General features: G+C 41.1%; 1 protein-coding gene across 3 annotated transcripts in view; it reads right to left on the reverse strand.

Moving 5' to 3' along the window:
• Nucleotides 1–3,879: 3,879 nt before the first annotated feature.
• pik3r5 (phosphoinositide-3-kinase, regulatory subunit 5) overlaps nucleotides 3,880–23,860 on the reverse strand; it is a 55,601-nt gene continuing 35,620 nt past the window's right edge. For all 3 annotated transcript variants that reach the window (XM_017685435.2, XM_017685434.1, XM_017685437.1), the window contains exons 3-19: nucleotides 23,531–23,631; nucleotides 22,434–22,502; nucleotides 21,730–21,865; nucleotides 20,509–20,578; nucleotides 19,549–19,723; nucleotides 19,076–19,244; nucleotides 18,905–18,973; nucleotides 16,594–17,269; nucleotides 15,629–15,788; nucleotides 14,849–14,974; nucleotides 13,529–13,660; nucleotides 13,005–13,098; nucleotides 11,131–11,207; nucleotides 10,756–10,849; nucleotides 7,771–7,853; nucleotides 6,502–6,617; nucleotides 3,880–5,684 (exon numbers count right to left, since the gene is read on the reverse strand). In XM_017685435.2, the coding sequence (XP_017540924.1) occupies nucleotides 5,537–5,684; nucleotides 6,502–6,617; nucleotides 7,771–7,853; nucleotides 10,756–10,849; nucleotides 11,131–11,207; nucleotides 13,005–13,098; nucleotides 13,529–13,660; nucleotides 14,849–14,974; nucleotides 15,629–15,788; nucleotides 16,594–17,269; nucleotides 18,905–18,973; nucleotides 19,076–19,244; nucleotides 19,549–19,723; nucleotides 20,509–20,578; nucleotides 21,730–21,865; nucleotides 22,434–22,502; nucleotides 23,531–23,631 (2,495 nt within the window). In that variant the 3' untranslated portion in view covers nucleotides 3,880–5,536. The remainder of the gene's footprint in view (nucleotides 5,685–6,501; nucleotides 6,618–7,770; nucleotides 7,854–10,755; nucleotides 10,850–11,130; nucleotides 11,208–13,004; nucleotides 13,099–13,528; nucleotides 13,661–14,848; nucleotides 14,975–15,628; nucleotides 15,789–16,593; nucleotides 17,270–18,904; nucleotides 18,974–19,075; nucleotides 19,245–19,548; nucleotides 19,724–20,508; nucleotides 20,579–21,729; nucleotides 21,866–22,433; nucleotides 22,503–23,530; nucleotides 23,632–23,860) is intronic.

A 23,860-nucleotide genomic window follows, 5' to 3' on the forward strand; every position in this document is an offset into this window, starting at 1 on the left:
TCGCTGCATGCCTGTGGGATGCAGTCATTTTTCCCGAAGCCTTTCGAGTGGATCACAACGGACTCTGTGCGTCAAAAACTCTGGCACAAACGTCCAGGAACTTTTACAGAGAGCAACCACAAGCTGTTGAAGACATTCAGAAACCCACAGGCAGCCGAAAAACAGAGCAACAGTGTTTTTTGTAGAAAAACTTGCGTCTAGTCAGGGCCGACCACATTTTTCACGAGATTGTTCAGGACGCTGCTGAAAAAACCTTGAACCCTAAGCTGGTCTATGCTCATTTATGCTGGTATAGTGCTCATCTAGTGTAGGTTTAGCTGGTCACCCAGTATCGTCATGCTGGTTGAGGAGTATACCAGCTTTCAAAGCATAACATATCACTGGTGTCAGAACAAAACCTCGTATCTCCAAAGTGGTAACTTCACAGGAAAAAGAAAAAACGTACTTTGCTTTTAATGTAAGTGAATGGAACCAGACGTTTTTCCAAGTCATTTTGGGCTGTTTCTTTTGGTCCATTCATCATTGAATTTAAACGCGATGTAAAAAACAACAATTATTTTCAAATTAGATCAAAAACTGGAAAATGTCAATTGGAGATAGGAGATTATCTTCCGACGACAGTGATCTGCTTGCTTTTACAGCAGGAAAGGACAGTTGCTTTGTCCAGAGCAGGCCCAGTCACGCTTGCATTGGCCATTTTCATAAGCAAAATTACGTTCATCCGTTTTGCAACACTGTGCTGTGGCGAGTGTTCACTTTTTGTTTACTATTAGCCAATTGCTAAGTACTGTTAACTCATTAGCTGACCACAGCTGCACTGTCTCCTCACTGCCACCAAGCATGCCAGTTATCTACAGTGTGTTTGGTACGGCTCAGTGTGCAGCGCTGTACTCCCATGCATATATAATCATTAGATATGATTACGTTCCCTTTAGTCACTGTTTATGCTCAACAACATGATGATTTTCAACGCACCAATCCACCGGTCTCGCTCACCACCCAGTCTCCAGACTGAAAATCATGCCAGAAGTTTGCATCTTCAGGTTGCCACTGAAGCTACAAGGCTAATAGCTTAATAGATGCGTATTAGCATCAGCATGCTAATCACAAGCCTAAATCATTGCCCCGAACTGTGTGGAGTAAATGAATCTGTAATAGATGATATGTTTCCTGACTATGTACGGCTGTTATCTATAAACATGCACTAAACTACGTTAGCATAGCTAAAAAGATGAGCAGCACATGCTAATGTCCTTTATCCCATATAAATAGCAGCCACACGGGTCACTCTCCAGTTGGAGCGGGAATTCAGGAGAGACATGCTAAAGAACCTTAATATGTCCATTAACATCTCCTACTCATGCATCCCGTATGCAAAAGGGGAGCTTAATTCCAAACACATTTCACAGTTGGGTCAAAACTGAGGATTTTGCAAATTGGCCGATTCATTGGTGGTCAAGTCACCTCGTTCAACCCTTTAAAATCAGTAATAAAAGTGATATTTGGCATTACTTTGACAAAATGTTAATTACCCAGCCATTAAAGCACATAACACCAGGAGCTGCCTGATAAACAACATGATTAGTACATTGGGAAAATTTAGTAGGCAAGTGTGGACTGGCCTTCTCATGCCTTGAGATGCTGCCTCTCTGACGATCCTTGACCCCAGGAAGCACACTCGCAGAAAAGCTGTCACTGTGGTGGTTTCCTCAAGGGGGACATCTCAGTACCTCGAGTCAGGGAACATAACGGTATCATAATCCACTGAAATGTTATTTTCTATGATGCATTGCCTCCACACACTCCGTCTCGCCTCCAGGCTTTTTATTAAACAGTTCTGTTTTAAAAAATGAGTTCATAAAAAGATACGAATGTCTACTTTTCCACCGGGAAAAACTGATTTAAGGTACACAGTTGGACCTTAAAACCACTGCTGTTCCTTTGAGGGAATGTTGACACTGTTTGTACCTTGATGAAGGAATAATGTCACCTTTATTTCTAACAGCGCAGTTTAAAAGTGCTGATAAGACCAGTGACCAAAATCTCTCTGACAAATTAGTTTTTAAAAACGTAGTATAATATTAATAAAAAAGAGCAAGCATGAATTTGTTTTCGACATATTCCTAAGTTAAACCTCTTAATAATATTACTTCATATTAAAAATGGCTTGAAAACTGGTTGTGATTGTATGACGAGCTGTTTTACAGACGCAGAGTGACTACGAAACAGGAGGAGAAAGAAAAATCAGACAAATCATAAGGGAAAAGTATGATTTCATTTCATGTCAACCGTGTAATAGAGCTGGGCCTAGTATTTTAGGCGTCTTTTTACGCCCTGCGACCTCTGTGACATGGTTGACCCACATAATCAAGTCTTTTAGAGGTCACTAAACAGCTTAATTTGAGGTCTGTGTAAACAGAGACACGGAGCCTAAAGGCTGGTTTTTAGCCAGGCTGCGCGCTGCACTTTTCTCTATTGCCAAACCTTTCCTTTAAACACGGTTGTCTGCAGATGTGTTGCGCCCTGCAGATGTTTATCCTCTCAATTTCTTCATCAGTCAGGAAACTGCGGCCCATGGCTAGACCGTGTGCAGGGTGTTGCCAAGCGGCGCTATCATTCAGAGGTTTATTTTAGCAGCTGCCTGACTGTTCATGCTCAGCCGAGGACAGATGAAAATCTTGTTTCGGGTTTGTTTGAGCGGGACTCTGTCATACTGAGCCGCTTCCTGCTAGAAAACAGTTTGCTTCCCCATTCCATTCATTCACACAGCCCACTGTTGATCTAGTGCGCTGCTGTCCTAAAGTAGCCCTCAAACTGACCTCCTGTATAAGATCACTGACTGAAATGCACCCTACTGACCTGCTCTTAACAGCGCAGGCTCAGCTTCCCGCCCGGCTGGCTATGCGATAGCGTCGCTTTATGTTTGTGCACATTGCGCTCTGTGTAAACCCTTAAGAGTTGAAACCCGCCTGCACTCAGCCGTGTGAACACTCCAGTTAAAGGGCCATTTAAATGGCTAATCAATAAACGTCCCCATTGTTTGACGTTAGGTCATTCCACAGGTCACTGGGCAGCACTGCTGCTCTGTATCTACGCTAAAGTGTATTTTAAGTGATAAATCTACCAAAAGTAGCTGATCAGCCGAGACGTTTGGCTTTTTTTGAATATGGTTTTTCTTCACTTTTAGCGCTACACGGCTAACGCAGCTAACAAGGGACTGAAGTAGCCACCTAGCTTCAAGCTGTCCCAAGTTTTTTCCCCAGTTATACAAATTCAGTTTTCTAGGTTCCTTGCTGCTTTTAGCTATGCCGATGTATATTAACCCATGTTTGTGTATATATAACAGTGAGTTCTACAGTGTCAGAAACCACATGAGTCTTTCAGAGATAAACAAACATCACAGTTTTAAACGTGTGATTGAATTTAGCGCCATGCTAGTTGCCTTCCTCTTTCACTAGATTAGCCTCATAGCGCCAGTGCTAAGACCATATAAGCAAATTTCAAACACCAAACACGTCTTGGATGACTGACTACATGAGGGAAGGGGGTGTTCGGGCTCTTTTTTTGCCCAAATATTGCTTTAAAGTCTCAGAATCTAATAAAAAAGTTTAGCACTATTCTCACAATGGGCTGCCACTGAATGAACCTGAGCAGAAAAGCTGAAATTGGCTGGATAAGCAAAGACTGTCCAACAGAAACGTTACTTGGCTCTTCCTCTAGGTCAGTAAGGTCAGTCTGACCGTTATTAGCCCCACAAATGGTGGAATTTTGGAACATGTGAACATTTCCTATTTAAGTCCGTGATTTCCTTGCAGCAGGTGAAATAGCAGAATGATAATGATGGGTTTTGTTTACTATACCAGAATAAAAACACAGAAATACGTGTTAAATGACTTTATTCGATATTTGCACTTAGTAACAAGTAATATACATTATAATGTTATAATTTAAAAACCATAGAAACACAGTAAAAGCACCTTAGGACTGGAAAGTACCGTATTAGAAGCGTCCATTCAGCTGCCAGAGAGGTTTTTTAAATGCAGTGTCTGTGCCACAGAAAACTAAGCCTAACTGCTGTTGAATCAAATGGCGGCTGTTACTTCATTACTGCGAATACACAACACTATTGCAGTCGCGTCTCTTAATCGTTTGTCTGAGCGAAATCTCTTAACTAACCCTCTGCCAAGTGCTTTGATAATCAAATAATTCTCTCAGAGTACACCAGAGACATATTTACATCCAGTAGAGTTAGAATAATACGTACATAACATCGCATACAAAGTGTTTCTAAAACCTGAGACATGTAAAAACGTGAGAATTTTCACAGACTGAGAGCTTTTACTCAGTGCAGTCGTCGTATAAAAACAAAATTCTTGATTTTTCATATTAAAAATGTGATAGTATTCTTCTCCATAAAGGATTTCAGTGTTTTGTGTGCAAACTCCATGGCAGTGTGTTTTATTTTTTACGTTTAGCGCTTTATAAGACCCCACTGTCAGGAAGCCCCACTTCAAAGGGCCACACCGCACTCAGTAATGAGACAGCAGCGCCCTCTGCTGTCCAAACCAACCAAATTACAATTAGGGGTCATAGCCTTTTCTTTGTCAGGAATTAAGACGTTTTCACATATTCTTAAAATGTAAAATTGCTTTTAAAAAAAAAAAAAACACACAAAAAAACCCTGATTCACTGTACAAATATACATGTCATTTACAAAAAACACAGCTAAAAACACAGTGCCTGAGCAGTTCTAGGACCCGACTGTGTCTGGGTTCGGGTCTGGTACAGTAAAGCAGGAGAATGTGTCCTGATAAAACGTGACTTTTGAACATCACTTATTCCTGAGCATTAAAAGTGAGCTACATAAAGAATCAGCTGAGTAGATTAAAATGACCACACAGTATACAGTTTGTCGTGTATGTGAGTCAGAAAAACAGGACTTTGCACCACAGCAGAGCTGCTGTGTCCAAACACTCCTTTTCTATGTGCAGTTCAAGTGATTTCACCCTGAGCTGAAGACATGACAGAATAACAGGCTGGGGTTTAGAGGACTAAGGGATCAGAGCTGGGGCTTACAGGTTCAAGGGTGGGGTTTAGAGGACTAAGGGATCAGAGCTGGGGCTTAGAGGTTCAAGGGTGGGGTTTAGAGGACTAAGGGATCAGAGCTGGGGCTTAGAGGTTCAAGGGTGGGTTTAGGGGACTAAGAATTTAGAGTTGTAGGGTTGAAATTTAGGGGTTCTGGGGTAGAATACATGGGTTCAGGGTTAAGGAATAAGGATTTAGGGTTGGGTTTATAGATTTAGGGTCAGGGTTTAGAGGACTATGGGTTCAGGGTTAAGGTTTAGAAGTTCAGAGGCTCAGGGTTGTGGTTTACAGATTTAGGGTCAGGGTTTAGAGGACTATGGGTTCAGGGTTAAGGTTTAGAGGTTCAGAGGCTCAGGGTTGTGGTTTACAGATTTAGGGTCAGGGTTTAGAGGACTATGGGTTCAGGGTTAAGGTTTAGAGGTTCAGAGGCTCAGGGTCGGAGTTCAGAGGTTTAGGGTTGGGGTCCACTGAAGGTGGCGATGGGCAGGCAGAGTAGAGAGCAGAACGTGGGCTGCAGAGGCTGGACCGGAGAGGACAGAGCTCTGAACCTCGGCCAGTTAGCACAGCTGTCCGGCTTATAACACACCGACACTTCACACCTGACAACACGCACACAAAAAGAAACATCAGTTAACACATACCAACGAAAAGCACAATGATCATAACTAATGGCTTATTATTAAGGGCCACTCATATACTGTGTTCATATAATGCTGAATACAAGGTACTTCCACTCACTAGCCACTTTATTAGAAACACCTCCCTTACAGCTCCACTACGTGTTCAGTAACAGACCATCTGTTGCCGTACAGTTTATCAGCCCCTCTACTCCATTACTGGTCAGTTTCTGACCACAGGGCTGCTACTGCTCAGATATTACTTGGGTGGCGTTTCACTCTCTGCACAGACCCTGATAAGGTAGTGTGATGGTGCTGGTACAAGAGTATCAGACACAACAGTGCTGCTGGAGTTTTTACACACATCAGTGTCACTACTAGACTACAAGTGGCCACTTTTATATTCGTTTATTAGTAGATAGTGAATCCTTCATAGTAGATACTGAATCATTCATAGCAGTTACTGAATTATTCATAGTAAATACTAAATAATTCATAGTACATACTGAATAGTTCATAGTCGATACTGAATAATTTACAGTAGATACTGAATAGTTCATAATAGATACTGAATAATTTATAGTAGATATTCAATATAGTAGATACTGAATTATATATAGTAGATACTGAGCGATTCATAGCAATTAATGAATAATTCATAGCAGTTACTGAATCCTTCATAGTAGATACTGAATCATTCATAGTAGATACTGAATACAGTAGATACTGAATACTAAAATATTAAAATATCACATATTTTGGTTCTCTCTCTAAAGTTCTGACAGAAGAGATTCAATACCGGGTCACGCTCTGTAGAATCTTTTTCTCGTCCTGATCCAAACACACAGCGAAGGTGGTGTTTCCAGATCCACTCACCCGCACCTTGTCCACTTTTGCCCGAGTGGTGCTCAGTTGCTGAGAACACACAGACAGTGATCAGCAGATGAAACAAAATCATCTGCAGGTTCATATGAATTATTTCTGACTCGTAACTCATTGAAACAAGCAGAGGAACGGGGTGGAAAGTGCGATTTCTAAACTCTCAGTCCAGACCACATTAGTGTTTCTAAGCAGAAAGGGATGTTATTTCCCATTATGGTTCCATTTTACAGGAAAGAAAATCAAGCCTTTACATTACTGTCACTTTTTTTGTCATTTTTTTTACAGTGTAAACAAACAGAAAAGGTCAGAAGTGCAGAGGCAAGCCGGTCCATATAGAGTGGAAATCAAAGGTAAATATATTGGGCATAATTAATTAAGCAATTATGTAGTGACATGTAGTGGTTAATAAAGCCAGGCAGTGTAAGCTATATTATTCATAATTCATCATTTAATATGGAGGTGTGTATATATATGTATATATATATGTGTATATAAATAATGAATGGACTAAAAGAAACGACACAAAACTTGGAAAAACATCTGGTTCCACTGACTTACATTAAAAGTAAAGGAAGTTTTTTCCTTCTCTTTTAAAGTTACCATTTTGGAGATATGAGGTTTTTAACATGGAGTTGTTTATATATATATATATATATATATATATATATATATATAAAAACAACTCCATGTTAAATTCATAGCACTCACCACACTGAGAAATCACCATACTAACAGGCTCAAAAAGCAGAAAAGGCTGTTTCTCTAGTGCAGGCATTAAGGGGTAAACCAAGAAAATGCTCTTTCCTGTTAGTTAATCACAGTGAGTTTCTTTTCTCAAACCAAAGCCACGAAAACTACAGACTCAGAATGAAAGTACAGTCTGAGTTCTGCGGCTCGCTGACACCAAAACGATCACCAAACATGAGAAAAAGCTCAGAGCGTTTGTTTTCGTTTATGAGCCCAAGCGAAAACAAGTCCTCGCCCGTTTGCTCTCGGCCTGCCGTGCTGTTTGTGACACGCCGCATCAAACCGAGCGCCGGCGCTTCAGGCTGGTTATGGTAGACACCGCTACACTAACCGCGCTGAGGAGAGAGTGCGCGCCTGGGTGTTTGTGTGTATCTGTGTGTACAGAGGTTTCATTTTGTTTTTCTGTCGAAACCGCAGCTCAGCTCGGCTTCCTGCTCACCTGATTAAAACTCTTCTTAGATTTAGAGTTCTGTCTCTTCAGCACCTCTGTCATCGTCAGCTGCAGACACTCGATCTTAGGGTCTAAACGCAGACAAAAGACAAAAAAGAAGAACGTGAGGCTCTTCCAGATCAAATAAACTCGGTTTGATGTATTTGTCATTTTTTGTTCTGAAAGCTCAAAAGTTAAAACATCAGCAGTAAAAAATCTAGAGCAGTGTTACCGGCTAAGCATGAGCTACTGCAGATTAGCCCAGCCTACAAATATTAAACACTGTTCTTCAAGGGTTCTTTAGTAAAAGGTATGGTTCCATTTAGAACCATAAATTCTATATAGAACGATTTCATGCTTAAATGGTTCTCTGCATGATGAAATGGTTCTTTCGATGGACAATGTGTTGTGTTTTGTAACAAAATAGTTCTTTGTAGCACCAAAAAAGGTGGTGACAAGCTTGACCTTGTAGCAGTAACAGAACCCTTTTTGATGCTATAGAGAACCATTTTCAAAAACAACACATTCTCCATCAATCAGAGAAACCAGCCCACCATGCAGAGAACATTTTAAGCATGCAAATGGTTCTTTGAGTGTTTTGCCTCTAAATAGATAACCCTTTACTAAAGAACCCTTAAAGAACCATCTTTTTTTTTCTGGACTATTACCCTGAGATCTTGTGCTCAAGATTTCCTCGAGAAAACAACTTTTGTTATCTTGAGATCAGAAGACAAATACGTTGCTATCTTGAGAAAATATTTATCTTGAGATCACAAGACAAGTAAGTCATGATCTTAAGATAACAGTCTAGAAATGTATAACTACCTCTTGCACCTCTTTGGATGAGCCAGTTATTCAGGCACTCTAAAACAGCTTACAGTAAAATACTAATTGAATGCTCAGTAACACAATATGCATCTAGAATAAAGTGATAAGCCAAAGAGGCGGTGTGTTCATCACAGGGAGGTGTGTTCATCACAGGGAAGGGTGTTTATCACAGGGAAGGGTGTTTATCACAGGGAAGGGTGTTCTTAGGCACGACACAAAGCGGAGGAAAACCTCTCCGTGATAAAATCACTAACGCACAGGCTCAAGTGGCTTACTGCTTTTATAAAATGATGGCCAACATTAAATATGCTACAATACACAGTTTCTCAGACAAACATTTATATAATTCTTAATAATAATTGACAAAAACAAGCAACCAAAGACGGAACGAATGTTCGCTCGCCCATCGCTGTATACTCTGATTTCACAAACCTTTTTACATATGATGACACAGCCCTGTTTAATGCAAAACCCTCGCTTTATAAGTACTTTTTGGTAACTAAATTACCATTGTGAGTCTTTTTTAGCACCAATCCAGCGGCGCCCTTCTTCTCATGCTGGGGCTGAATCTCAAATAACTCCCTGCTCCCTACATAGTGCACTACATAGGAGTTTAAATACTGGATCCTGCAGCTCAACAGTGCAAAATGCAGCTAAGAAACAATCATTTGGGATGCAGACACACATACTCGATAAAAGATGTACTATTTGGCTGTAGAGGCTAGAATTTCTAAACTTCCATAGCAAGCACACTATTTAGGGACTATGGAGCCTTTGGGATTCAGCCTGGGTTTGACGCTACTTTTGAATTGAAGTGTGTAAGATATTCAACTGACATTGTTTAGCCTGTTGGCCATCTTTTGGCTTATTATCTAGCTGACCAGCCTAGTTCTAGTTAAGAGCATGTTTCAAGCCCCTCAGTGTAAACAAAAAAAAGGCTCTTACTTCATCAGTACACTCGGTGGTCCATGTGAGCAGAATTACAGTCAAAGATTATTCATTAACTTACAAGGGTTTTTTTGTGCTGTGGTGCAGTGACATACAGTTCTACTGTGAAGTGGTCATAGGTGTGAGCATACTGTAGATTTTACAATGGGTTCAGGAGCGAGACGATCTGTTATAACAACAGATTAACAAACCTACACATTGCTGCTGTTGGAAAACCTCGTATCTCCATTTTTGACTTAATTTAATGATCATGTTAGCCTTTACATTGTGTGTGAATATGATGGACTACAAGAAATGGCTCAAAATTGCTTGGAAAAAAGTCGGGTTCCACTGACTTACAGTAAAAGTACAGTAGGTTTTTTCCTTCTCCCTCACAAGTAAAAACATGAATTAATTAAGCACATTTAATCAGTATAATTAGCCTTTAGATACTACAGTGTCTGCCGAGTTTTCTCATTATAACCCACTTTGGGCTTATTTTTTAGTAGAATTGCTTACAAATATTGGTATTCACAGGTTGTGTTTTTTGGGCTTGTTTCTTAAGCGTCTCAACTTTTAAGCTGTTACTCAACCAAAAGGAATTCACTAAACTTGCACAAACTCCGGTGCTCTCCCGTTTCTGGGAGACGCAGGTAAACAAACGTGGAAGTGCTGCTGCTGTTCTCTGCCGTTTGCACTGATACAGTGAAGAAGAAGGAGGTAAACACGTTGACGAGAGACTCATGGATTTAAAAATGCGATCTGTTATTTTTTGGAGTTGTAAATGTACATAAACTAGATTGGGCCTTAAACTCAGCTCATTAAAAAGCGTCGCTCCACACGTGAACGAGTTTTTGCCCTTTTTTAATTTTCTCCATTCTTGCTCTGTTATCATTGGCTGTTGGAGGAGTCAGTTCAGATTGAGTCTCTGACCAGTTGACGCTACTAGATTACGCCCAGAGTCCAATCAACAAAATCAAACGTTTGATAAACTCTGATTGGCATGGAACTCGATCATAAGACCACAAATCTGTCACCACAAGAGCAAAGCAGTGCATTTCCACAATGTTATCGTTTGTACAGAGTGTATATTTTACTGTATTTTGTATAAATTTCCATGCTGTTGCTGTGCAGGGCTGGTACAAATGGGAACGCTGACTCTAGAGTCTCACAGCAGAACTAGAAACATTTATTTTAGTCCTGTTGTTCTGCCGAGCGTGCAAGTGAAGCAGGTCGTACCGAGCTCCTCAGGGTTCCTGCAGGCTTTGGTCAGATTTACTGAAGTGCAAACTTTCTCCACCCTCGTCTTCTGACTTCTACCACTGATAACCACCTGGAGACAGAGAACAGATGGTTGAGAGAGCCGGGGGGGGGGGTGTGTGGCGGGGGGGGGGGGGGTTGGAGGCAGAAAGAGAGTGAGACAGTCAGAGAGCAAAAGAGACGGAGGGAGACAGAAAAATAGAGCGAGAGAAAAAAAGTGCCCAGCGACCCAGAAAGATAAGAGTGTGATAGACAGAGAGAGGCATAATGAAAGCAGAGGAGCTGTTTGTTGACTGTGTTTAGTAGCAGGTCTGAATGTATTATAAGGTGTAATGATGTGACTGTAAACTTTACCTGGTTATAAACGAGCTCCAGAGAGAGCGGCAGTGCCTCACGGTCTCCGTCTATACCAAACCGCTTACTCGCAGCTCCTAAAACAAACACCAACACACACAGTTATTACCATCATCACACTGCAAACTACTGAATCCTACAAAGTACAATGATCTCATATCAAAGCAGTATGGCAGCAGCATTTGTCTCTCTGATTTCCTAGATTACTGCAGTCCGAAACACAGAAAAATGTTTGTTTTGTTGGTAAAAGTTCAATAAAGTGATAATATTAAGAAACAGCACTGATTGGAAGATTATGTTGTTTATTTTAGGAGAAATTACCTTCATCATCCTCATCTCCTCCCCAGTCTCCCCCTGCATACATCTATTTATACTTATGTTTCTATATAGGAGCATGCTGCTGTAGACTGTACTTCAAGAGTTTTTTAGTAATTTCACCATGCAGAGAACCATTTAAGCAGGCAAATGCTTCTTAGAGTGTTCATGTTTGTACATAGAACAACTGTCATTACTAAAGAACCTATGAAGGACCAACTTGTTTGAGTGTAGTGTAAGAATTTCACTTCATTCGGTGGACGGCCAGTATTCTACCGCATTTAAAGACATCTATGATAGTTCTGATAATAAAGTTTGCTCTTACACGGTCTTTCTTCTGGCATCGTATGTTATTTGAAAGCTTCTGCAGAGCTGAGTTTAGAGATCTTAAAGGTCAGTAATAGCAGAATAGTGGTTTTCTGACCCGGCTCATGACAGTTTAACTCAAGTATGAAGTCCAAGGTTACAGCCAATTTTTCTTACTAGGAGACCTGGATGAGAGAAACAGGCAAACACTGTGTCGCTGTATGTTATTACTGTGAATGGAAACAGGACCTGCCTCCACCGTGCTGTGTGGTTAACACTAAATCTCTGCACAATGCTAATAAAGTGCTATGAGCTGCTGAAAAGCAGCCTTTTGTTTTGTTTGCTGTGACTGTGTAACAAACAGGACGACCACAGATGATGAGTTTGCACAGAGTGAGTGACTGAGTGAACGTGAGACAGACTGGAGGAGTTTTGGAACTGTTTCTCGTGGGAAAGTGGCACATCAGTGCCAGTGGGTGAGAGTGCACAGACAGGGTTTGAGGGTTTGAATACAGCACTTCTGTATGGCTCACTCAGGCTCAGCAGTGTATATAGCAATACAACAGAAATTTCCAGTCATATGACCGAACTGCATATCAGATGATTGATAAAGCTAATGAGAAATGAAACTTAGTGCTTATTTGGTAAATGGATTTTAATTGTTCTTTCAAAAAAACACACAAACATCTGACTGTCAGAATGGTGATTGTGTTACTGCATGTTGCCATAGTGATTCATTATTACTAAAGATCACCATGGTGATTCACTGTTATTTCATGTTGCCATGGTGATTAATTATTACCAGAGGTCACCATGGTGATTAACTGTTACTGCATGTTGCCATGGTGATTAATTTTTACTGAAGGCCAGCAGGGTGATTAACTGTTATTGCATGATGCCATGGTGATTAATTATGAATGGAGATAGGCAGGGAGATTAACTGTTATTGCATGTTGCCATGATGATTAATTATGAATGGAGATAGGCAGGGTGATTAACTGTTATTGCATGTTGCCATAGTGATTAATTATTAGTGGATGTTGGCATGATGATTGGTAATTATTGATCAGCATGCCGACTACTTGTTATTGGAGGTTGGCACGGTGATTAGAGATCATGGGATGGTGCTGTCGTGATTAATTATTATTGATGGTTCACATGGTGATAATTGTTTTTGGATACTGCCACAGTGATTAACTGTTGTTGGATGTTGCCATAGTCATCCAGGAGTAGTCATGGCGACTGGCGCTTACCCATAGCTTTGATGGCTCTGGTCCCTGCTGTGTGTCCGAGCTCCAAAGAGTGGACAAACACTTCGGTTCTGGTCTCCCCGCCAGCCAGCGTCAGCTACAGGAAATAAATACCATTGATTAAAATACCACTAAAGTAAATAATATTTCATAATGATTTATCTGTAAAAGGAATAAACCAGTTCAAACAGATTTACCACATTCATTCATAACCATAGTTACTCACTACACACCGTTCTAAACAGAGAAAAACTCAACATTCTTATACAGATATTACAGATTATTTATACATGTGCAATGTTCAAATGTTCACAGACAGTATTTATATTGAAATATGCAGAAACAAGAGTAATGTTACAGAATTGTTTTGTGAATATTCAGCTATACTTTAGAGTCAGTCAGTTACTGTCAGAATGTAATGTAAATCTAACATGAGGACCAAATTAAGCAGCTCTGCACTGCAGCGCTATCAGGTGTGTGTGTGTGTGTGTGTGTGTGTGTGTGTGTGTGTGTGTGTGTGTGCGCACCTCTGCCTGGTAGAGTTGTACAAGGGCAGGTCGTGTTGCATTTCTGCAGTAGTACAGCAGCAGGTCGGCCAGGATGGGCAAACCTTCCTCCACTGAATCCTGCAGCAGGTCAGGCTCAGGCTTCGATGTTTGCTGTAAGGTGAAATATGCACATACTTTACTCATATTCAACACACCTAAGATTTCACGCAACTGAGAGAACCGACACAAATACTTAGGATAATATTTCTTCTCATTTTTTCAGGGACAATTTCACCCCATTTATTTTCCCAAGTCACTAGTTAGGCCTCCCACTGTCTAGTTAGGTCTCCCACTGTCTAGTTAGGTCTCCCACTGTCTAGTTAGGTCTCCCACTGTCTAGTTAGGTCTCCCACTGTCACACACTAGGAGGCTGAAGGTTAGCAAGAGCTTCTTCTGAGACACATGAAGCTCCACCATTCTTTTCAAACTGCTGCTGACGCAACGTCACTGGAGCTCAACACAGGTAGAGGAGAACGCTAACTGCTCATTCTGTTATGTCAGCAAACAGAATTAGAGATGGGCTAGCATCTCGGTGAGTGATGGGGGGCAGAGAGAGAGGACTTTGCTACCCACCCCAAAAGCGTCAGGAGAGCTCTAGCTATTCTAGCTATTAGCTACGCAAATGTGGTACAAACTCTAAAGTACTAGGTGATTATTTTGGTTAGTATAATGGTACGTTTAAAGGTAGACAAACTATTTTACACTGAAATGCCCAACAAGTTCTAGGTAGTGACCTTGTAAGTGTGTGTTACCACCTCCAAAATACTAGATAATTATTTTGGGTAACATGGTAGAGGAATAAAGTACACAGAACTTATACAATATGTACATGTTTATTAGCTATAATCTAAACTGAATCTATGGTTCTACTGGGTTCTTACAGTTCGTTTCAGAAAAGTATATTTATACTTCTCCACCAACTCAAATCATATGCCACTTGGAGGAGATTCTAAATGTACTTTCCTGCTTAAATGTGCAACTACAGTGAAATTTAGTGTGAGAAGGTTTGTGACAAAACGAATAATTATGAGGTATTTTGCTGTGTCATTCTTTAGCTTAATATCTAGACCTCTATTTCAAGTCTTGGTAATAATCATTTTTTACTAATTAATATAATCACACACAATTTGATTAACATGATCACACTTTGTTAAATGGGAGCCCACAGGACTTTTATTTTGTCTGTAAAAATTGTGCTCAGGGTGTTTATTCTGAGCAGCATTACAGATGATATATATTGGTCTCTGCTGTGTGTGAGTACAGTAAACAGTCTGAGCATGTGTTAGTGTAAAAACCCACCTTACACACCACATGCAGCGGCAGGTCGAGCAGGCAGAGTGTGTTTCGCTCGTACCAGGGGTCAAGCATGCCCAGCAGGGCGGCGATGTCGTTAGTGCTGTCCTCCGGCTGGTCCGCGTTTATATCCTACACACACAATCACAGGGTTACAACACTTCATTCTGCCTTATTTTAGTGTAAGAGTAAACACAGAAGACACAGTCTTGCTACATAACAACTCTGCTTCTACTTAAACACATACAGGAAACAGAGAATTAATACTTCAGATAACGTCTAAAAGAGTTCATCAAATTCAGAACCTGTGGTTGATCCTAAGAGAATATAATGAACTGCAATACAGACGGACTGGAACAAAACACATTCAGCTTCATCTGGTCAAACACTGAAAAAGCCGAGCTCAACCTGATATTCACACAGTTTCATGGCGCTGTAATGGAAAATGGTACAATGTTGATACAATATTCATGGCTTCTTTGCAGAACTGTTGTATGAAATCAACTGAATAGTCCACATATGGCAAATCATCTCGCTGTGTTTCCTTGTAAGAGGTCATTTTTATTATTATTTTATTTTTAGCTTTTTTTTTGGGGGGGGGGGGGGGGGCATTTCAGCCATGCTAATTTACATCACATCCATTTGCCAATGAGAGGCTTGTTGTTCACTTTGAGCTCTGCCTTCTCAAGGTGTTTGACTGGCTCAGGAACCACTGAGCTATAAACAGCATATACTAAGTAGAAAAGTTTTGCCCAGGATTTCAACGTGGCGCGTTTTTCTCTTCACCTGTATGGTTTTAAGTGGACTGGCAGAGAACTGGTTAACCGTTCCGTTTCCTGGTGGATCTCTCCTGACGGGAATGAAGAAGAACCGAAGCCTGAAGGCCCTGCTGAGCCTCGGATAGTCCCTCTCTCTCCTCCGCAGGCTGCTGTACGCCCGGGCCACCCTACAGGACAGATGGGCATTTCAGATGAAACTGTTATTGATGGTTTCAATTCATTGCCTTCATCTATTGTTTACAATTGCTCAAAACAACAACCCTACAGTAATAACATAAGGTATGAACATACACTCTCACTGAAGATGCTTGACTGCACCTGTAGTGGTTGCTTAAAATAGCTTGTACACTTTTCTGTTTAAAATAATGACGCGTAGAAATAAAGTGAACCTCACAATAAACCCACCCCAGCCTGAAACACTGTATCACTGTAAGTTGGTGAACCCAGTTGCAACATTTTTCTTGTTTTTATTTTTCTTCTCTAAAGTCCAGTTATGTCGTTACTATAGACATGATCATTTTTTATATTTTTTTTGTTTATTTTTTGTATTTTTTTCTGGACCAACTGTGGAGGTCACATGATATCCCAGCCTATATGTAAATTAACTCTGTTCTGATTGGGTCACCCCTTCACAAGTAAAATGAGCTCGAATTGTTGTAGGCTAAATGAGCAATCATATGTAAACATTTTCACTGCTGTGATGTCACTGTTTTTGTTACTGGGCCTTTAAGACTGATATATGTAAATGCCCTCTGTTCTGACTGGCTGTCCCCTTTACAAGTAAAATGAGCTGAAACTGCTATAGGCTGAATGGGCAAATGGGCTGGCCTGGAATGCAACACTCCTAACTTCATTGAGAATGGAGTAGGTGTATATATGCAAATGTGTTGTGACATCACACACGACTTTTGACTGGACTATTTGAATATTTGTTATTATCTAAAGAGGTGAAAATTCTGACTCATCCTTTACCTCCCAGCCACGTGGTCGGCTCCGAACACCAGAACCCTGAGGAGAGCGGCTCTAGGCTCTTCGGCCTCGTCGCTGCTGAGGATGGGCCTCCTCCTGTAGCGCACGCAGCCCAGGGCCTGCTGCGCCAGGAGGCTCTCGGTGAGCCCCAGCTCAGAGCTGCACATCAAGGCCTGATGGGGGACAGAGTTGGAGCGTTTCGAGCGGACGGAGGGCAGGATGTCTTTGGCCTCTGCATTTCCCAGGCTTTTGGCACGGCACAGCGAGTGGCTGCTTCGTGGCTTAAAGAGGCGGGAAAGGCGCTTGGAGAACCCAGCAGAACTTTTTGGCTTTCCCAGCACAGGTGGAACAGGGGACTCCTCCTCCACATCCTCACAAAAATCACTGTCAGTTCCTGAAGCCTGGGAGGAAGAGGAGAGCGTGGAGAGCGGAGAACATTCAGAGGAGGCCAGGGAATAAGTGGAGAACATTGAGTCCTTGGATGCGGTGGATAGAGACGACACGGTGGAGAACATGGACGCTCGCGGGTCCACGTAGCCGAGAGATGTAAAATCCTCCATCTCCTCAAGATCCTCCTCTTCATCTGCATCTTCATCATCTTCGTCCTCCTCAGCTGCACCCTCGGAGGTCTGTTGGGAGGCCAGATCAGGCTCCGATTCCAAAAATTTGTTCAGAACATCTGTGGAGAGTAAGACACGGAAAGAGAGACTGTACATTCACACTAGCAGACGACAAGTTTGTCTTTCCCCACGTTTGTCTCTTGCTGGAGTGTTTGAGACCAATTACATCAACATAGTCCAAGATGTAGCAGCCAAAACAATATATATCTATTGCCATTTTATTCCTAAAGATTGTCTTAAATATGTATCTTTAATAACTAAAAAAAAATGTAATCAGATGTGGCGAACAGCACAAACTGAAATTTATATGCCTGTCATTACCAGATTAAAGTGGCAAAAATCAGATCTGATCTTTGCAAATCCAACCTGAGCCACTTTCATATGTGGTCTTAGATCAGATACATTTCCATTTTTGCTGCCACATGACATTAATGTGAACACTCAGATCTGAATTCAAGTTTATATCACAATACCTACATTTAGAGTCGGTTATTCATTCAGTCTAATGAGAAACTGTAGAACAGACTCGGTTTATATCACAATACCTACATTTAGAGTCGGTTATTCATTCAGTCTAATGAGAAACTGTAGAACAGACTCAGTTTATATCACAATACCTACATTTAGAGTCGGTTATTCATTCAGCCTAATGAGAAACTGTAGAACAGACTCGGTTTATATCACAATACCTACATTTAGAGCCAGTTATTCATTCAGCCTAATGAGAAACTGTAGAACAGACTCAGTTTATATCACAATACCTACATTTAGAGTCAGTTATTCATTCAGTCTAATGAGAAACTGTAGAACAGACTCGGTTTATATCACAATACCTACATTTAGAGGCAGTTATTCATTCAGCCTAATGAGAAACTGTAGAACAGACTCAGTTTATATCACAATACCTACATTTAGAGTCAGTTATTCATTCAGTCTAATGAGAAACTGTAGAACAGACTCAGTTTATATCACAATACCTACATTTAGAGTCGGTTATTCATTCAGCCTAATGAGAAACTGTAGAACAGACTCGGTTTATATCACAATACCTACATTTAGAGCCAGTTATTCATTCAGTCTAATGAGAAACTGTAGAACAGACTCGGTTTATATCACAATACCTACATTTAGAGTCGGTTATTCATTCAGCCTAATGAGAAACTGTAGAACAGACTCAGTTTATATCACAATACCTACATTTAGAGTTGGTTATTCATTCAGTCTAATGAGAAACTGTAGAACAGACTCAGTTTATATCACAATACCTACATTTAGAGTCGGTTATTCATTCAGTCTAATGAGAAACTGTAGAACTGACTCGGTTTATATCACAATACCTACATTTAGAGTCGGTTATTAATTCAACCTAATGAGAAACTGTAGAACAGACTCAGTTTATATCACAATACCTACATTTAGAGGCAGTTATTCATTCAGCCTAATGAGAAACTGTAGAACAGACTCAGTTTATATCACAATACCTACATTTAGAGCCAGTTATTCATTCAGCCTAATGAGAAACTGTAGAACAGACTCAGTTTATATCACAATACCTACATTTAGAGTCGGTTATTCATTCAGTCTAATGAGAAACTGTAGAACAGACTCAGTTTATATCACAATACCTACATTTAGAGCCAGTTATTCATTCAGCCTAATGAGAAACTGTGGAATATGACTCTTGGGATTTTTACCAAAGTTATCCATGTCCCAGTCGATGGTGTAGCACTTGGCTGTAGGCAACCTCAGAATCTGCAGCATCCCTGCAGACACACAGCATTTAATATGAATCATCACTTGACTGGGACGTTAACATTTAACTTTTCTAAAACTGAAGCAAATGACACACTTCACTCATTACTTACCGTCTGTGTTCCTGCTGTTGCATGCTGGGATCTTGAGTTTTTCCCGCACTTCCTCCAGGCGCTGCGCTGCACAAGCTCGAGCTGTACTCACATCTGGCATCGCTGCTGAGGACTCCAACAGCTCCGTTACAGATGACAGAGTCTGAGCCAACTCCTCTTCGCTGAGAGACTGCAGAGAGACTCACAGTCATTACATTCTGTATAACTGATGGGTCTAAAATCTGATTGGCTGAGAGACACTCTCAGCTCTTGCAGTTATTAATGCAAAGTCATTTAAACCACTAATTATCTTTAACACCTACCTACCTACTTTACCAGAAACACCCACTTTCTGCTTCCTCTAACTGGCCACTTTGTTTGAAACACTTTTACACAAGTCTCTAACTGTACACCAGCAAGGTGGAGCCTCTAGAGAGGTGTTTCAGATAAAGTGGCCAGTGATTGATGTAGTGTGTATAAAGGGGTGTGGGTACCTGCAGTGCTGTGTGTATGGCGGTCAGGGGGTATTTGGCACCCAGTGTGGACTGAAAGGCGTGTTTAATGAGGGTGATGCTGGCATCTCTGTGGGAAACCTCAGCTCCACCCAGCTGCTTTAACACCGAGAGAAACGCTGCAGGAACATCCGCTGGGTTCAGCAACAACACCGTTCTAAAGAAACATGCACAGGAACCAGAGAAACACATCAGAACTGGGTGTTCTGTTACGTCTGATGGAACACAGGAAACCAAAACACCAATAACAGCCTGTGGGCAAACGCACTCCACATAAACAAAAATAAAAAATAAAATAAAATTTAAAAAATATATATATAAACTCTTCTGCAGCAGATAAATGCATGAATATGATTTAATTGCATGCATTTGATTTAATTATTAAAATGATTCATATTAATTAATAAGCCTAATTAATAGGCAGATGTGAAAATGAAGAACTGTTACATATCCTAATATGACGAGGTGTATGAAACTAATAAAAAATAATGTGAAATTTAATGAAGAATGGACAAACAGAAATGGCCCAAACTTACTTGGAAAAAATTCTGGTTCCATTGACTCACATTAAAAGTAAAGTGTGTCTTTTCGTTCTCCTGTAAAGTTACCAGTTTGGAGATACAAGGTTTTTCCCCGACAACAGCGATATACATCATAATATTCTAGAACACTTTACGACAGTGAATTAGCATTTTGCTTTGATTTTGCATCAAATATTCACCATTTAAATGTAATATTACTGTGTATAAACCAGCAGAGGTTATTCATCATTCCAAACAAACAGGACAGCAGTAAAGGCTTGGCTAGCAGCCACTCTCAGGCGCAATCTAAGAACTGAGATAGGAAGCTGAATCGTCTTTGACCGCAAAGAGGGCCGGGCTCTAACGGCCGCAGCAGGATTTCCTGCCTAAACACGAAAACACAGACAACAGAGACACTCACATGGTTCTGCTACCATGAGTGGAGGCAGAAAGGCCCTGTTCATCTCTCACCAGCCGGTGGTACGAAATCCCTGGAGCGCACACACACACACACACACACACACACACACACACACACACACACACACACACAGACATTAGACAGTCATGTCTGATCAGGCGGATCGCTGTTATGTAACAGATCTGATGATGGTGGGTTCATCTGGTGACAATGACACTCATTTGTTTTTGGCTTTTACTACAGAAACATGCAAAAAAAATAAAATAAATAAAAATGATCTTCAACATAATCCATAAATCTAATATTTCTCCTGTTGAGATTGCTGTAAACGTAATTTAAGATTATGTACCTTATAATCTGATAACTGCAGAAATCAGATAATGATCTATTAAGCGCATGTAAACATACTTTTCAAAAAATGTTAATCATAAATGACAGCTAGCAGCCAGCACGTAGCCTTACAGGCTAACTGTGACCTTTTCTTGACTGAGGAAGTCAGGTCAGCTGTGAGATATCATTTGTGTGCATATGTATGCACTATATGGACAAAAGTATTGGGACACTTACACATTACACCCACAAGAGCTTTTATGAATCCCATCCTAAATCCACAGGCATTAATGTGGAGGGACCTCTTTGCAGCTATAACAGCTTCCACTCTTCTGGGAAGCTCTCTACAAGATTTTGGAGTGAGAATGTGGGACATTTTGCCCATTCATCCAGAAGAGGATTTGTGAGGTCAGACACTGATGTCAGACTAGAGGGCCTGGCTCACAATCTCCATACTAGTTCATCCCAAAGGTATTTAATGGGGTTGAGGTCAGGACTGTGTGTAGGCCAGTCAAGTTCTTCCACACAACTCACCCAGCCACACCTTTACGGACCATGCTTTATACACTGGGGCGCAGTCATGCTGGAACAGAAAAGGACCTTCCCCAAACTATTCCCACAAAATTGGAAGCATACAACTGTCTAAAATGTCTTGTTATGCTGAAGCATTAAGATTTCCCTTCACTGGAACTAAGGGTTCTAGGCCAATCTCTGAAAAAAACACATAGCATTATCCCTCCTCCACCAAACTTTACAGTTGGCATGGCTAGGTGTTTCATTTTATTCATCTGTGGCAATGGGACGGAATGAGCAAATAAAACACCTGATTTCAATGATTACACTATGTGTCCCAATACTTTTGTCGATATGGTGTATGTGCGTATGTGTTACCTGGTGCGCGGAGCTCCTGCTGGAGAGTCGTGAGCAGACCGTGGCAAACGGTGGAGTACGGCTCAGGCCAAGTCAGAAAACAATGGAAGACCTCACATGCTTCAGCTAGAAGATCACCATCCGGAGAGTACGGGGTCTGGGGGGATAGAAGAGCATTACCACAGTGTGATTAGGTTTAAGTTTACTTCTTAAAAAACAGACCAAGGAAATCAGAAATTTGTTGTTTTGGCTTCTTCTTCAGATGAGCTAATGAGCTAACATTAATACCCACCACTGGATATAAAATGTGACATAAACAGGGACAGGGAGCTAAAATTTGAAGCAGTGTGACATATTACTACTATTATTATTATTATTATTATTATTATTAACAATTGCGGAATGCCTTAGCCCCCTCAGAACCCCCACTTCCCACATCCCTATTTTTTCCTTCAGATCAATAGAGAACGCAAAGGGGTTCAATACTGCACCAAAAAGGGTTCTGCTATCATTATGATAGCAAGCCTGTATTCATCGAACTCTTCTGGGTGCTATATAGAACCCTTTCAAAAAGCCATCTCGAGCACATTCTCCATTAAGCTGAAGGACCATTTAAAATGCAAAGGACCCTTTAATTATGCAAATGGTTCTTTGAGTCTTCAGAGGTCCATAAAAAATCTTTTTGACACACATGATATTTTACAGAAGGACTGCGAGGGTCTCACCTGCAGGAGTGTTGACTCGAACATGATGGCAAGAGGCGCCACCAACTTGTACTCGCTCTGCTCCTGCACCTGCCGATCATACACATATAAACACACACACACACACACACACACACACACACACACACACACACACACACACACACACACACCAGTGTCAAAATGCTTCAGCAACTTAATCAATAACTCAGTAACCCATTTAAATCCATAGTTCAGACATGCTGATTAAATTCAGTTCTGAACCGAAAGCCTTACAGCAGCTTCACACTGACACTGACCACAAGAGGGCAGTGTTACTCATGGTATTATATGTGACCGTTCAGAGTAACCGTGTTTGATTCCATACCAACTTTTAGGCCTTAAAACCATAATGATCACAGTTTTATGAAAAGGTGGAGCCTCCAGATCAGTGCTCTTACATTAGGAGGGTTATGGGTTATACACATATAAATATATACACACACACACACACACACACACTGCTTGCTGCACTGCTTGCCTAACTGCTTACTGCATTACCTGCTGCACTGCCTACTCCACTGCTTATTGCACTGCTCAATGCCCTGCTTACTGCACTACCTACTGAACTGTCTACTCCACTGCTTATTGCACTGCTCAATGCCCTGCTTACTGCACTACCTGCTGCACTGCCTACTCCACTGCTTATTGCACTGCTCAATGCCCTGCTTACTGCACTACCTACTGAACTGTCTACTCCACTGCTTATTGCACTGCTCAATGCCCTGCTTACTGCACTACCTGCTGCACTGCCTACTCCACTGCTTATTGCACTGCTCAATGCCCTGCTTACTGCACTACCTACTGAACTGTCTACTCCACTGCTTATTGCACTGCTCACTACACTACCTACTCCACTGCTTCGTAGGATTTGCAGGTTTTGGTGCTGTTTGAGGGATGTGCTGTATGTTGTGAGTATCAGTATCAGCACTCTGGTTTCCTAAACAGGCAGATCTTTGATTATTTATAGGAGACCATCGCGTTGATTCTCTCATGGATGTGGGTCTCTTTTAGACAGTTTTACTGTAGATTCTCTCCTGTTTTCTTCAGCTGTTCTGTTGTGTTCACCCTGCACTGACCTTTCTGGCTCTGGTGAGGATTTGCTGCAGGAGGATGAGGAAGTTTTCTGGATCTCTCCTCAGGAGTTCCTCCAGGCTCCATCGGTTCATACACCAGCCAGCTGTTAAAAAATAAATATAGACATACATTAATGTTCTGAAAGTCTGGAATCAACCTACAATAATATAAAACCAGCTCACTTGTAAACAAGCATATTCAATTAAGGTTGCATGTTTGCTAGTGTTTTGTTCAAACAGATGATTGGCAGGTGGCCAGTTTATTATTTTAATTTGCTTTGATTTTTGATCACTTTGATATTTTGATGTGTGCTGCAGTTTTATGAGGTAAAT

This window comes from Pygocentrus nattereri, chromosome 30 (genome assembly GCF_015220715.1).
Source record: "Pygocentrus nattereri isolate fPygNat1 chromosome 30, fPygNat1.pri, whole genome shotgun sequence".
In the NCBI taxonomy this organism is placed as follows: domain Eukaryota; kingdom Metazoa; phylum Chordata; class Actinopteri; order Characiformes; family Serrasalmidae; genus Pygocentrus; species Pygocentrus nattereri.